Source organism: Callithrix jacchus, chromosome 1 (assembly GCF_049354715.1).
Source record: "Callithrix jacchus isolate 240 chromosome 1, calJac240_pri, whole genome shotgun sequence".
Lineage (NCBI taxonomy): Eukaryota > Metazoa > Chordata > Mammalia > Primates > Cebidae > Callithrix > Callithrix jacchus.
Window position 1 is genome coordinate 96,590,611 of NC_133502.1, and position 15,392 is coordinate 96,606,002.

At 40.8% G+C, this 15,392-nt stretch overlaps 1 protein-coding gene across 6 annotated transcripts in view; it reads right to left on the bottom strand.

Annotated features, from left to right (window-relative positions):
- ROR2 (receptor tyrosine kinase like orphan receptor 2) overlaps window positions 1-15,392 on the bottom strand; it is a 221,327-nt gene that overhangs the window by 131,458 nt on the left and 74,477 nt on the right. For 3 of the 6 annotated variants that reach the window (XR_013533100.1, XM_078367161.1, XM_078367142.1), the window contains exon 2: window positions 8,796-8,906. The exons of the other annotated variants lie outside the window; for them this stretch is intronic. Coding sequence is in view for 2 of the 3 variants with exons in the window: in XM_078367161.1 (XP_078223287.1) it covers window positions 8,796-8,906 (111 nt within the window). In the remaining variant the exon portion in view is untranslated. The remainder of the gene's footprint in view (window positions 1-8,795; window positions 8,907-15,392) is intronic. 6 annotated transcript variants of the gene reach the window in all.

A 15,392-nucleotide genomic window follows, 5' to 3' on the forward strand; every position in this document is an offset into this window, starting at 1 on the left:
ATCATTAGCCATTCGTGAAATGCTAATCAAAACCACAATGAGATATTAGTTCACACCTACTAGTATGCTTATTATAAGAAAGATACACAATGAAAGGCAACCTTACACGCTGCTGGTGGGAATGTAAAATGGCACAGCACTGGGGCGAACAATCTGGCAGTTCTTTGGGAGGTTAAACAGAGAGTTACCAGTGGACTCTGCATATTCCATTCGTACGTATACAACCAAGAGAAATGAAACGTAAAAAAATGTATATAGGAGCATTCACAGGAGCATTATTCATAATAGCCAAAAAGTAAAAACAACCCAACTGTCTATATACTGATAAATAAATAAAGTATGGTATATCCATACAGTGGAATCTAATTTAACCCTTAAAAAAGGATAAAGAAATGTGGTAATTTATCTCAGAACTTAAAAGAAAAGAAAACGAAAAAAGATAGGCGGTTTATCTATACAGTGAAAGATGATTTAGCCATTAAAACAGACTACAGCATGGATAAGGCTTAAAAAAGCCTTATGCTCTGTGAAAGAAGCTAGATACAGAAGACCACGTATTGTATGACTCCATTTATGTGAAACGTCCAGAACAGGCAAATCCATAGAGATGGAAAGGAGATTTCCAAATGGTTGGGCCTGGGGAGAGATGGGAGAAAGGGGGCCGTGACTGATGGGTATGGATTTTTTTTCAGGTAATTATAATGTTCTAAAATTGACTGTGGTGATAGTTTTGAAATTCTGTGAATATACTAAAAACCACTGAGTTGTACACTTTAAGTGGTGAACTGCATGGTGCATGAGTTATATCTCGAAGTGTAAATATAAAAAGGACTAATTTGGAGATGCTGGAAAAGGGAAGGGAAGGGGAACAGGTTCTGGCAACATAAAAACTAGAAACAAATGCAAGGAAGGAGAAGCAGAAAAGGAGGAAAATAAGGTGGGTTCAGTAAAAGATGGATGGGCTCAGTTTGGGAGATAAACTCCTAGACCCCTGAAACGTGCAAGGGTCCCATCCTTAACTTCATGTGCAGACCAATTTCCTTTTCCACTGCATACCTCTGTGTTCCCTGAATTCAAATTCAACAGGAAAGGCCCCAGGACTCCTGTTAGATCATGTGAATTATCAGACACTGCCCAGGGAGAAAGATCCTCCTGTTCCCATCCATCCCTCAGTGATTCTGGCCAGAACAAGGCCTGGTTCTTGCAATGAAGAGAATCCTAAGTCCTGCAGCAAATCCACAAGCCCACTCTAAGCCCCAAGTCCACCTGTCCTTCAGGAGGCTGGGAACACGAGCCACGGACAGAAGGGTGGGGATTAGCAGCACTGTCAACTCAGATGGAGAAGGAATGAACAGTCCAGTCCTGCTACACAATCTTTTTTTTTTTTTTTTGAGACGGAGTTTCATTCTTGTTACCCAGGCTGGAGTGCAACGGCGCGATCTCGGCTCACCGCAACCTCCGCCTCCTGGGTTCAGGCAATTCTCCTGCCTCAGCCTCCCGAGTAGCTGGGATTACAGGCACACGCCACCATGCCCAGCTAATTTTTTGTATGTCGAGTAGAGACGGGGTTTCAACATGTTGACCAGGATGGTCTCAATCTCCTGACCTCGTGATCCACCCGCCTCGGCCTCCCAAAGTGCTGGGATTACAGGCTTGAGCCACCATGCCCGGCCCCTGCTACACGATCTTAATCATGACTTAGACACATTAGGATTTTCTTGCCAAAATTTGCAGAGATGTGCCATAGATCAAAGCATGTGGAAGGCTCCTGGCCAGGCCTGCAACACAAATCAAGACAATCGGCAACCTTGCCAGAGCGGTCACTTATGCCCACTCTCTCCTCCCACGCACGAGTCTCAAGAATCTACTGCTTCATACATTCGTGCTGGCATGCCAGAAGGGACCAGGGGGCCAGAATATTTTCAGGATGTGCTCATTTTAGACAGTAACTTATTAAAAGATAAGTAACTTTCACCATAATTTAGCACAGAAAAAAGCAACAGATGAATTACATCTTGGTCAGTCCAACTGTAGCATATGTTTTATGTTAAGCAGATGTCGCACACTCCTTTATATCTTCCTTCTGTCTGCTCTGAAGGAAAAGGGGGATGATCACAAAATAAAATGCTATCACATCACTTTAGCGGATGGCCATCTTCCTGTGGGAAGTTTAAATGGCCACAGCAGTCCCCTTAGCCAGGACGTTTTGTGCTTTGCAAAATGCTCACCTCAACAGCAAAGTCTTCAATAGAGTTCTCTGTAATCTACAAAATCCTCAATGTGAAACCTAAGGCTAAAAGTTTTTTTTTTTAATATAGTTTTCAAATATAGTAATTCTACACAGCAATAAAGAGCTTAAAAGAGCTCCACAAGTTCTTTCACAGGACAACAAAGAAAGAAACCACATAAAGGCACTCGCTGCTCTTAAGCCCATCAGCTGGCAGGTTACACACTTCCAACAAGCACTCTTCACTCGGGTATAGTGACAACTCCCCTATTCTGTGACTGCTTAAGAAAACAGTCTCCAGATTAGAGAGACTCAAGGAATCAAATGACCCAACTGTGAAGCCAAGTTCTGGTTTTCTTTAATGTATCTTAAAAATAACATGACTTTAATATCATTAGTTTTCTTCCTCTATATTAGAATACCAAAACACTGGCTTTGTAGGAGTCAACAAAGGGAAGGGAGACAACTCCTTTCATTTTTAAAAGCACACCAAGTAATCAAAAGCTATTAGGTAAATATCTTATTCTAAGCGAGGAAGAGATATCTTTTTGCAGATTATTCCTTTGTCATTCCTTTAAAAAGGGCCATGACAATACTTCATTTTCAAAATATGGGACCAAGGCTGTTTATTTTAAATGAAATACTGCCAGATTATGGACTGAGTCCTACTTTGATTTTTGGTTGGAGGCATGGGGGGTGAGGACGTGAAGTGAAAACAAGGTGGCTTCTTTGGGGGCCACATCAACCTGCCTAAGAACTTCTGAAAGAAGGGAAGAGTTCAGTCAGCATTGCCAGTGATGTTCAACAGGGACTCACCTTCAAAAAATAGAACACAAAAGATATTTTAAGTTGCTCCAGAGGATATATGCCTCTAACATGGGATGTTATCCACATTTAGCTACACATATTGAATAAATAACACTTTCTGAATTTCCTAAATCAAAATACTCCAGCCAGGTGTATGGTACAATGGTGGCATCACAGTGAAAATGCTTTACAGTGAAATAGCCAAAGAAGAAACAGTGATATTCTTTCCTCTGGCCAAATCCAAGCCTGCCAGCTACATGGTTTTGTTGTTTGTTTGTTTATTTGTTTTTTGAGACTGAATCTCACTCTGTCGCCCAGGCTGGAGTACAGTGGCACGATCTCGGCTCACTGCAATCTCCGCCTCCCAGGTTTGAGTGATTCTCCTGACTCAGCCACCCATGTAGCTGGGATTACAGGCGCACGACACCACACCCAGCTAATTTTGTACCAGCTGCATGTTTTAAAGACTGCTTTCCGCAGCAGAATAAATTTGCTTCATTGTACAATAAGGTAGCCTCCAGACATCAGGACTACTAAAACTGTAAAACTTAAATTAATTAAAACTAAAGAAGATTTCGAATTCTGTTAGCCTGTCCCACTAGCCACATTTCAAGAGCTTAATATTGCCACAAAGGCTAACAGCTACCATACACAGATAAAGAATATTTCCATTTTCCCCAAAAGTTCTATGGGATGGAACTGACAAGGGAATCTAGTAATTTAACAGTCTAATTTGGGGGAGAACATGGAAAGGATCTTGAAACAATCTGAAATCTGCACATCCTCCTCAAAATAGGGTTGGTGTTATCGTGCTTGAAAACAAAATAGAAAATAAAATTTATAAATTATTCCAATCAAAATATCAAGGGTTCTGGTTCTGGACAAGATACATTCAGCATATTCTGCCCATATCTCCCATGAATGGAGCTATAAAACCTGGAACAAATAAAGGAGCACCTCTTTGGGGACTCCTTAGCATCTCCAGGTTTGAACTTAACACAGTCCCGGACTCGTACAAGGGCATCAGCACAAAAGAGAGCTTCCAGAAAAGGCCTCTAGCTCTGAGCAGGGTAAAGGTAAGTGTATCGTTCCCCACTAAAAGAGCATAGAAAGCATGGTTCTTTTTTCATTTTCTTTCTTTTCTCCATTCTCTTGTACTCCAGTCCCCATGCTATTGAAGTGATGGTGGGGTGGCAACAAGTAACTGCAGTAGCTTAAAAGCCTGAGAGAGAATTTAACTCCATAATTGGAGGAGCTGGGGTCTCAAGAGGTGGTCAAACCCAGTGCTGTTTTTTCTCTCTCTGTCCTCAACTGTTTTTCTGAGACATGGAAATAGTCAAGGTGAGTATGCAGCAGAACAAGGTAACTAAAACCCAAGATGTGGGGCTACAGGATTGAAATGGGTGTTTTAGGGAACTTGAAAATACCAGGGAGATGATGGAGAAGGGAAAACTCAGAAAAGTGACCCTTTAAAGTTGTTTACAAGTTCCTGAGACCACCCATGAGCTATGTGTGTGTGTAGATCTGACCCTACACAGATGTTGAGAACAGAACTGCAAGGCAGAACACCACCCAGGTCCCAGTCTGGCCACAGTGCGACACACATGTAGGACAGATCCAAGTAGCACTACGGAGTCTTTGACACTAGAACCAGCATTGGGACCACAAACACGGAAAGCTGTTTGGAACTTGCAGCCTGAACCCAGACTCACTGCCTGTAAAACAGTGTCTACATTCTCCATAGCAGTTGAACAACACCCAGAGTCTCACCACTGAAATCTAATATTCAAAATCTCCATGATGCAATCCAACATTACTCAGCCTACAAAGAACCAGGAAAATCTCAATCAATGCACATTAGCAACCAGATATCACAGATGGAATTATCTGACAAAAAAGTCAACACAAGTATAATAAAAAACAGCCAACGAGTAAAGCACTTTGGAAACAAACAGAAAGATAAAATGTCTCAGCAAAAAAAAAATATATATATATATGAGAAAATCGAAATTTTTAGAATGAAAACATGTAATAACTGGAAGTAAAACCTCAATGAAAGGGATCAAATGGCAATAAGGACAGAGAAGTGTCAATAAAAATTATAGAAGGTGAACAAAGGAGAAAAATGTGTTGAAAAGAGATGAACAGATCATCATAGAACTGTGGGAAAAAATGAAATGGTCCAACATTTATATCCCCAGATTCCCAGAAGAAGAAGAAAAAGAGAGTGAAGAAACGACTAAGAATTTCATAAATACGGCAAAAAAAAGAATGTAAACCCACAGAATAAATTTGGTGAATCCCCAAAAAGATAAGCCCAAATAAATCTACATCCAAACACAGAACAATCGAAATGATGAAAATTAAAGACAAAGGGAAAAAACTTAAAAGCAGTAAGAGAAAAACATGTTATTTATAGACGTAAAACTATTTTAATGTCTGCAGATTTCTCATTAAAAACAATGAAAGCCAGAAGGATGTGGCACACAGGATATTTAAAGTGCTCAAAGAAACAGACCATGAACCCAGAATTCCATATACCCAGTGAAAGCACCACTAAGGAATGAAGGTGACATTCTCAAATGACGGAAAGCTAATAGAACCCACTGTCAGCAGACTTGCAGCAGAGAAGCTGCTGAAGGAAGTGCCTCGTGCAGAGGGGAATTAATACCAGAAAGAGAACTTGGACCACCAGGAATTAAAGAAGAACAAACATGATGAACTGACACTCTCACACATTGCTGTCAAAAATGCATTCCGGAAAACAGTTTGGCTCTTTCTTATAAAGTCAATCGTACACTTATGTCACCAGTAATCCCATTCCTAGGTATTCACCATAGAGAGATGAAAACATATGCTCTCACAAAAACCTGTATGTGAATATATACATTTTTCCTTTTCAGACAGAGTCTCACCCTATCACCCAGGCTGGAACGCAGTGACACCATCATAGCTCACTACAGCCTGAAACTACTGAGCTCAAGTGATCCTTCTGCCTCAAACTCCTGACAAGCTGGGACTGCAGGCACATGCCACCACACCCAGTGAATTTATTATAAAATGTTTTAGAAATAGAACCTCACTACGTTGCCCAGACTGGTCTCAACTCGGCCTCAAGCAATCCTCCCACCACAGCCTCTCAAGTCACCAGGATCACAGGCATGAGCCACCATGCCTGGTTGTATACATGCATATTAAAGCAGCTCTATTTATAACTGGGAAAAACTAGAAATAACCCAAATGTCCTTGAACAGGTGAATGGACAAGCAAACTGTGGGACACCTATACCGTGAAATACTGCTCAGCAATAGAAAGAAATAAATTGTAGATAACTGCAACAACTTGGGTGAATGAATGGCAAAGGCATTATGCTGAGTGAATCAACACATCTAGCTCAGAAAGTTAAATAATGTATAATTCCACTACTTGATATTCTTGAAAATACAAAACTACTATAGGAAGAGGAAAAAAGATCAGTGTTTGCCAAGGTTTGTGTGCAGGTAAAAGCAACTCTAAAGGTATACCACAAGGAAGCTGTAACTGCTCCATATCCTGATTTTATCAGTGGCTATACAAAGCTATCCATTCTTGTGTTAAAACTGAAAGAACTATGTAACCAAAAAGTCGATTTTGGTGTATTAACAACTAAAACTTTTAAAAATCTTCTTCAGGAACATTTTAAAGAAGAAAATAAAAAATAAGCATTCATAAAAGTTACCTAAGTCGGCTGGGTGTGGTGGCTCACACCTGTAATCCCAGCACTTTGGGAGGCCGAGGCGGGTGGTTCACGAGGTCAACAGATCGAGACCATTCTGGTCAACATGGTGAAACCCCGTCTCTACTAAAAATACGAAAAATTAGCTGGGCATGGTGGCGCGTGCCGTAATCCCAGCTACTCAGGAGGCTGAGGCAGGAGAATTGCCTGAACCCAGGAGGCGGAGGTTGCAGTGAGCCGAGATCGTGCCATTGCACTCCAGCCTGGGTAACAAGAGCGAAACTCCGTCTCAAAAAAAAAAAATAGTTACCTAAGTCAAGTGTCCTGTAAAAATCTGTGTCTATTCCAACAAGATGTTGGGAAGCAGTCAGCAATCTACGGCCCATGGACCAAAGGCAGCCCACCACCTGTTCCAAGAGCCAAGAATGGTTTTACACTATACAATTGTTGAAAACAACATCAAATAAAGAAGATTTTCAGGCAGGCTAAAATTATATGTCCAAAACAAAGTTTTAATAAGACATATTGTTTACATATGATCTCTGCCTGCTTTTACACAGGGGCAGAGCTGAACACCTGCAGCAGCAGAGACAGTAAGACCCAAAAAGTCTGAAATATTTACTATCTTATTGATTATTTATTGAAAAGGGTTTGCTAACCCCAATCTAAGTCAATACGTGGATAATTTAGTCATTACATATGAAATGTTGTGTGTTTTTTTTTTATTGATCCCAACTGCCCAAAGAACAGAACACCATCATCTGCCTACAGCCTGTATTTTAGAACCAAGGAAACTCATTTGTCACAGACCTGAAATGGCAGGGCATGCAGGCGGCCCGAGGTCAGGGGACCACTTGGCTGGGCAAGGGCAGCCAGGCTGGGTCTTGATGGCAACTTCCCCTGTAACTGCCCAAAACACCAGGGCTCCCAATATCCATCATTTAACAAAGAAAAATGAATATCTAATTCACCATTCACTTATTTTCAGGGATCTATCTATTTACAAACACCATTATCCTTGCAATTCCCTAGCACGTGTCCCATGTGACTTTTACAAAAGAAGGAAACATTTCTAGGATGCTGAAAGCATCTCATACTCAAAAGTAGATTTTTAATATCAAATAAAGTAATAAATGTTGAAAGTGCAGGTGTCAAAAGAAATAAAAACTCGTATTTCAACAAATCTGGACAGCATTAGTTCACGTGGCCTGCAAATGGCCCCAAGCCACAGCTATGGCAGTGATTTTTGCAGGACAGCTTGAGCTAGTGTGTAGAATATCTTTATACACCTGCGAAAAATACTTCAGAATAAGTATTTTCTAGTGACACTCACAGAGTCAAGAAAAATCAACACATAATCTTCCTTTAGTTTTTGGAATGCTATTAACCGAGTTCATATTAATTAAAAACATAAACGCAAAAAACTGCTAATACCTGCATTAAAATAGTATTGTTGTACAGATCTAATTACTCTTTAAAGTGCAATTTAAACGTCTTCCAGAGACAGGTAGAAACGTCCAGGTTTAGGGACTGTCCTGACTAAAGAAACCCTTGATTATTTTAACATGGTCTTCTCTAGAGCTGAGGACAGCTTGGAATGGTCTCTGTCCCATGCTGTCCCTCACAACTCTAACATGCAGCTAGCTTCCCCTGCTGTCTCTCCTCTGAAGAGTCTCGCTTTCTCTGTTTACATGTTGGTCTCCCTCCACGTGTGGAGCAGCTGTCTGCCATACATATCACTCTGTGTTTGTCTTCCCCTATCTAAACCACTATCTGTGTTTCTTACTATCTCCTTCTATCGTTCTCCCTCATCTTGCCATGGACTGGCATCATACATTGCACAGCATGTGCTAGATAAAAGCTAAGATAGGAAGAAGGAGATAGCAAGTGCTTGAATGAATTAATTAATCACCCTGAAAGTGGTAGAATGTTCATGTCCTATGATAATACAAATATATATATTCCTGTGACAAAGAGATTGTATATTCAGTTTCATTTTAAAATCTTGTGAGGGGCTGTATTTTCCAAAGAAGACTGCAATAATACCTTCCATTTCACACGCTCTTCCACGAGGTGTCCCGGACACTCCCTGACAAGAGCTGGAGTCTGTTTTGCCACTCTCCTGAGTCAGAGTGGGCCCTGTGATTGCTCTGACCCCTAGAATGCAAAGAAAGTGGCCTTGAGTGCTGGTTCTGAAAGAAGCCTGTAACTGGCCAAATTCCACTCTCCGCCCTTAACACACTCACGCTTGAGAGTCCTTTTTGGAACTCAGCCACCATGCTGTGAGAAGGTCAAGCTATACAAAGATGCCCTGCATGGGTTTTCAGGCCCCCCCGACCCCCACCAGCACCACCAACCACCATGTCAGTGTGCCATCTTAATGTCCAGCCCAGTTGACCCTCAGATGACTACAGCCCCCACCAGCATCTTACCACAGCCAGCATCTTACACAGCCACACAAGAGACCCCGGGAAAGACCCTGTCGACCCTCAGAACTATGTGCCATAACAATACATTATCCACTTAAGCCTCTAAATTGTGCAGCAGTGTTCTGTTACACAGCAACAGACAAAAGAAACAGATCTGTTGAGGAATTTTATTTTCTCCACAAATAATTCTAATAAAGAAATTGACATTACTTATTCACCCTCATTTGTTGTTTCTCCCTCTTCCTGGAAAACAGCACAAAAGAGACTCACTCTTGGTATGATATAACTTGAGTTTATGACAAAAGGGAAGTTTTCAGATTGTGGTCCCTCATGTAAGTGCACTCAGAGTTACATCCTCAGGCTGGCACGGGTCGTCCTGGGGAGCATCTCATCCTTTTAACTATGAATGACTGCCCACCCAAGGGAAGCTGTTATTCTTCCTGACAAATGTCCATGAACCCCAAGATTTCCAATACATCCAACTACTATCCTCGCCTCATTGCCAAATCTTGACAAAGAATAAGGCAGTGTTTACACCACACAGCCAGAATTTGTTCTATTTTCCTTGTACAGATTTTTGTCAGGCTACTAATAAGCTAACTCTTCTTTCATGCCAGTATGTCTCAAGTCCTACCTTGAGGCTGGTGTGTTTATAGGTCATTGTATTAAGTGTTCCTGATACTATACATTGCTTATGAAGCAGCACTGTTGACTGCTAAAACACAGGGTGTACATTTCAGTGTACTATAGAGGCTGAGGTAGAAATATGGAAATATGCAGAATAAGAACTCCCTTAGCAGCTCTTCAGTAGGAATGAGGAATGCATGGCTCATAGCCAAAGGAACAACATCCTTTGGGGAACGGAGAGGGACCTGGATGCTGTGGTCCCTTACACACTGAGGAAAAATAAAGGCACCCTGGTGCATTTTGCATAAATCTAAGGACTCAGACCCACGCAGGTCCACAGGCCAAGTATCCTCTTCACCATGGCAGGACTCACATTTTTAACTCTGTAACAGAACAAGTACACATTCTCTGAAATTCTTAAAGTTCTTGGAGACACGACTATTTTATGTCTTCATCATTTTTGTCATCGTCATACTTTCAATTCCAACAGACATGGGCTAAGGCTTGCTCCCACTAACAGTTTCCAGCCATGTGGGTCTGGTTTGCTGTTCTGGATGAAACAACACCAAAGTTGGTTTTCACCTTTTCCCATCATTTTTGCACTTATGTAAAACTGTACATCCTCTCATCTACCACTGCCTGGGTGCACCTGGCCCATGTCCCCCTATGTACCACTGGAAGCTCTCTCTAGCAAGAGCATTAAAAAGCCACCAGTGGTCTACTGGTCTATTCAGGGTTTCGACTTCTTCCTGGTTTAGGCTTGGGAGGGTGCAAGTGTCCAGGAATTTATCCATTTCTTCCAGGTTTCCTGGTTTGTTTGCATAGAGTTTGTAGTAATCTCTGATAGTAGTTTGTATTTCTGTGGAATCTGCGGTGATATCCCCTTTATCGTTTTTTATTGCACCTATTTGATTCTGCTCTCTTTTCTTTTTTATTAATCTAGCTAGTGGTCTGTCTGTTTTGTTTATCTTTTCACAAAAGCAGCTTCTGGATTTATTGATTTTTTTGAAGGTTTTTTTTTGTGTCTCTAGATCCTTCAGTTCTGCTCTGATCTTAGTTATTTCTTGTCTTCTGCTAGCTATTGAGGTTTTTTTTTTTTTTTATCTTGCTCCTCTAGCTCTTTCAATTTTGATGATAGGGCGTCTACTTTAGATCTTTCCTTGCTTCTCACAGATCAATAACAAGGGCTGAAGTTGAGGCAGCAATTAATAGCCTACCAACCAAAAAAAGCCCAGGTCCAGATGGATTCACAGCTGAATTCTACCAGACATATACAGAGGAGCTGCTACCACTCCTTCTGAAACTATTCCAAATGACACAAAAAGAGGGAATTCTTCCCAAATCATTTTATGAGACCAACATCATCCTGATACCAAAACCCGGCAGAGACTCAACAAGAAAAGAAAACTTCAGGCCAATATCCATGATGAACAAAGATGCAAAAATCTTCACTAAAATACTGGCAAACTGATTGCAACAGCACATCAAAAAGCTTACCCATGACAATCAAGTAGGCTTCATCTCGGGGATGCAAGGCTGGTTCAACATACGCATGTCTATAAACGTAATTCACCACATAAACAGAACCAAAGACAAAAATCACGATTATCTCAATAGATGCAGAGAAGGCCTTCGACAAAAATTCAACAGCCCTTTATGCTACAAACTCTCAAGAAACTAGGTATCAATAGACCGTATCTCAAAATAATAAAAGCTATTTCGACAAACCCATAGCCAATATCATACTGAATGGGCAAAAACTGGAAGCATTCCCTTTGAAATATGGCCCTAGACAAGGATGCCCTCTCTCACCTCCTATAGTATTCCAATATAGTATTGGAATTTCTAGCAAGAGAAATCAGGCAAGAAAAATAAATAAAGGGTTTTCAATTAGGAAAGAAGGAAGTCAAATTGTCTCTACTTGCAGATGACATAATTTTAATATTTAGAAGCCCCCATCATCTTGGCCCAGAATCTCCTGAAACTGGTAAGCAACTTCAGCAAAGTCTCAGGATACAAAATCAATGTGCAGAAATCACAAGCATTCTTATACACCAAAAACAGACTTAAAGAGAGCCAAATCAAGAACGAACTGCCATTCAAAATTGCTACAAAGAGAATAAAATACCTAGGAATACAACTAACAAAGAATGTAAAGGACCTCTTCAAGGAGAACCACAAACCACTGTTCAAGGAAATAAGAGAGGACACAAATGGAAAAACATTACATGCTCATGGTTAAGAAGAATCAATATTGTGAAATGGCCATACCATCCAAAGTAATTTATAGATTCAACGCTATCTCCATCAAGCTACCTATGATCCTCTTCACAGAACTGGAAAAAAACACCTTAAACTTCATATGGAAATGAAAGAGAGCCTGCATGGCCAAGTCAATCCTAATCAAAAAGAACAAAGCTGGAGGCGCATCACACTACCTGACTTCAAACTATACTACAAGTCTACAATAATCAAAACAGCATGGTACAGGTACCAAAACAGAGATTTAGACCAATGGAACAGAACAGAGGCCTCGGAAACAACGCCACACATCTACAACCATCTGATCTGTGACAAACCTGACAAAAACAAGCAATGGGGAAAGGATTCCCTGTTTAATAAATGGTGGTGGGAAAATGGCTAGCTGTGTGCAGAAAGCAGAAACTGGTCCCTTCCTGACACCCTACAATAAAATTAACTCCAGATGGATTAAAGACATAAACATAAGACCTAACACCATAAAAACCCTAGAAGAAAAACCTAGGCAAAACCATGCAGGATGTAGGCATAGGCAAGGACTTCATGACTAAAACACCAAAAGCATTGGCAACAAAAGCCAAAATAGACAAAACAGATCTAATTAAACTCCAGAGCTTCTGCACAGCAAAAGAAACAATCATTAGAGTGAACTGGCAACCAAAAGAATGGGAAAAATGTTTTGCAATCTACCCATCTGACAAAGGGCTAATATCCAGAATCTACAAAGAACTAAAACAGATTTACAAGAAAAAACAAAAAAACCCATTCAAAAGTGGACGAAGGACATGAACAGACACTTTTCAAAGGAAGACATATATGAGGCCAAGAAACATATGAAAAAAATGCTCATCATCACTGGTCATTAAAGAAACACAAATCAAAACCACATTGAGATATCATCTCACTCCAGTTAGAATGGTGATCATTAAAAAATCTGGAGACAACAGATGCTGGAAAGGATGTGGAGAAATAGGAACACTTTTACACTGTTGGTGGGAGTGTAAATTAGTTCAACCATTGTGGAAGACAGTGTGGCAATTCCTCAAGTACTTAGAAATAGAAATTCCATTTAATCCAGCAATCCCATTACTGGGTATATATCCAAAGGATTATAAATCGTTCTATTATAAAGATACATGCACACCTACGTTCATTGAGGCACTGTTTACAATAGCAAAGACCCGGAACGAACCCAAATGCCCATCAATGATAGACTGGACAAGGACAATGTGGGACATATACACCGTGGAATACTATGCAGCCATAAAAAACGACAAGTTTGTGTCCTTTGTAGGGACATGGATGAGTCTGGAAATCATCATTCTCAACAAACTGACACAAGAACAGAAAATCAAACACCACATATTCTCACTCATAGGCGGGTGTTGAACGATGAGAACACATGGACACAGGGAGGGGAGCATCACACATTGGGGTCTCTTGTGGGGGACTAGGGGAGGGATGGAGGGAGGGAGTTGGGGAACGTAACATGGGGATAAATGCCAGATATAGGTGACGAGGATGGAGGGAGCAAACCACATTGCCATGTATGTACCTATGTAACAATCCTGCATGTTCTACACATGTACCCCAGAACCTAAAGTGCAATAGGATATATTTTTTTAAAGTCACCAATGGGAACACAACGTGTCATAGGGCCTTCTTTGTTGCAATTCCACAGACATCTGAAGTGCATTTGAGCCATGGCAGATGTACACACCACCACCACAGTAACATACTGTACCCAGCCCAGCAATATATATGGCTGTGTTGACAGCACTGTAATTTAACCAGTGCCGAGCAGCTGAATCCCAGAGACCAAAGCCATGTTCTACATCCAGAGTCTTCCATCAAGAGATGCCTTCGGGGAAACCTTTTCCTCCCCTGAATATTCGGGCTGTAAATTACCTTTGACAAATTAACTTTCACTTCTCCTTAGAGATAAATTTTAAAAGGAGGGCACAAAGAGAGCACATTAAAGGCTTTCTGTCTGGGGTCCTATTGAATTGGTTGGGGGAGTTGGGCTTCTTTTATTTTGATGAAGACTTACAGCCTGTAATTTGGTCTCTGCCCACAGAAAATCAAGTCAGGGCATGGGAAAGTGATAGCATCCACCTGGAAGGGGGCTGACAAAGCCTTCCTCCCAGACAGGCCCTCAAGGAATCACCCCACTTGGGAAAAGAGAAAAGACCCTTCATTTCCAGCCCACTGGCATGAAACTCAATCTGCCTCAGAACAGAATTACCCCAGCAAACCGTGCTCTGTGGTGTCCACTTGGCCACCTGCGCCAGTGTGGGGGCTCTGCACACGAGCACTCGCTCCTCATTTCTGCCCCGTGAAAGTGACACACATCCCAGAACTCAACCACAGCTGCTCGCAAACCTGCTTAGGCCAGTTGCACTTATTCTGGTCATTAAATTATATAATTAAATATTTAATATATAATTAAATATTTAATAAAAACATGAAAAAGGTTCTATTTAGGAAAACTGAGTTGGCTTTGAAAAGGCTCCATACAATAGGAAAAAAAAAAATCCATGTTAGAAAGAAGGATAGAAGATAAAACAGAAAATGACTAGGAAAATATTGTAAACATCTGACCTCAGTCTGCTTCACGGATTTTTTCCTGTTGTCATACGACTTCTAAAGAAATCAACACTGAAAACTCTGTAGTGTAAGCAAGAAAGACGACTAAGAACTCCTATCAGCTGATTCTCACCAAAAAGCCTAGGCCTACATCAAAAAATTGGTAAATTAATGGACACTTATATGAGCTAACTGGAACAGAATGTTTAATATATGGGTGGATCATTTGATTACGTTTCTCCAACTTTAGAAGGCATTTTGAGTTATGCCAACCAATTACTGGTCCCTATAGCAGAGAATGGGCAGATTTCTACTGTAACTTCAATATGTAATTCTGTGAATGAATGCCGAGAGATATCCTGGCAAGTGTTTTCCCATTTTTGTGGAGAACAGTTGTTTAAATGAACAAGAATTTGACTAAATCAAAAGTTAACAAACATCTGGCAGTGGGAGTATATGTAGAAATGCCAGTATTTCTCTGATTCCACTCGACAAAGTTCTACAAATGCAGATGCTTTGAAAACAATGTCCAAGTGCCCTAAAGAAACTAACTGCTTAATTTTCTTATTTTAAGAGCCAGCAGAAAAGAGGCAAAGGTCTATTTCACTCCTCCTCAAATGATTATACCTACCAGGGAACAATGCTGGATTGACCATGCTTTCTTTATTTTCCTTTCTAAAAGTCCCACAAAATGGTAAGAATGAAATAAAGTATGAAACCCACGGCCACACAGAGAACACGA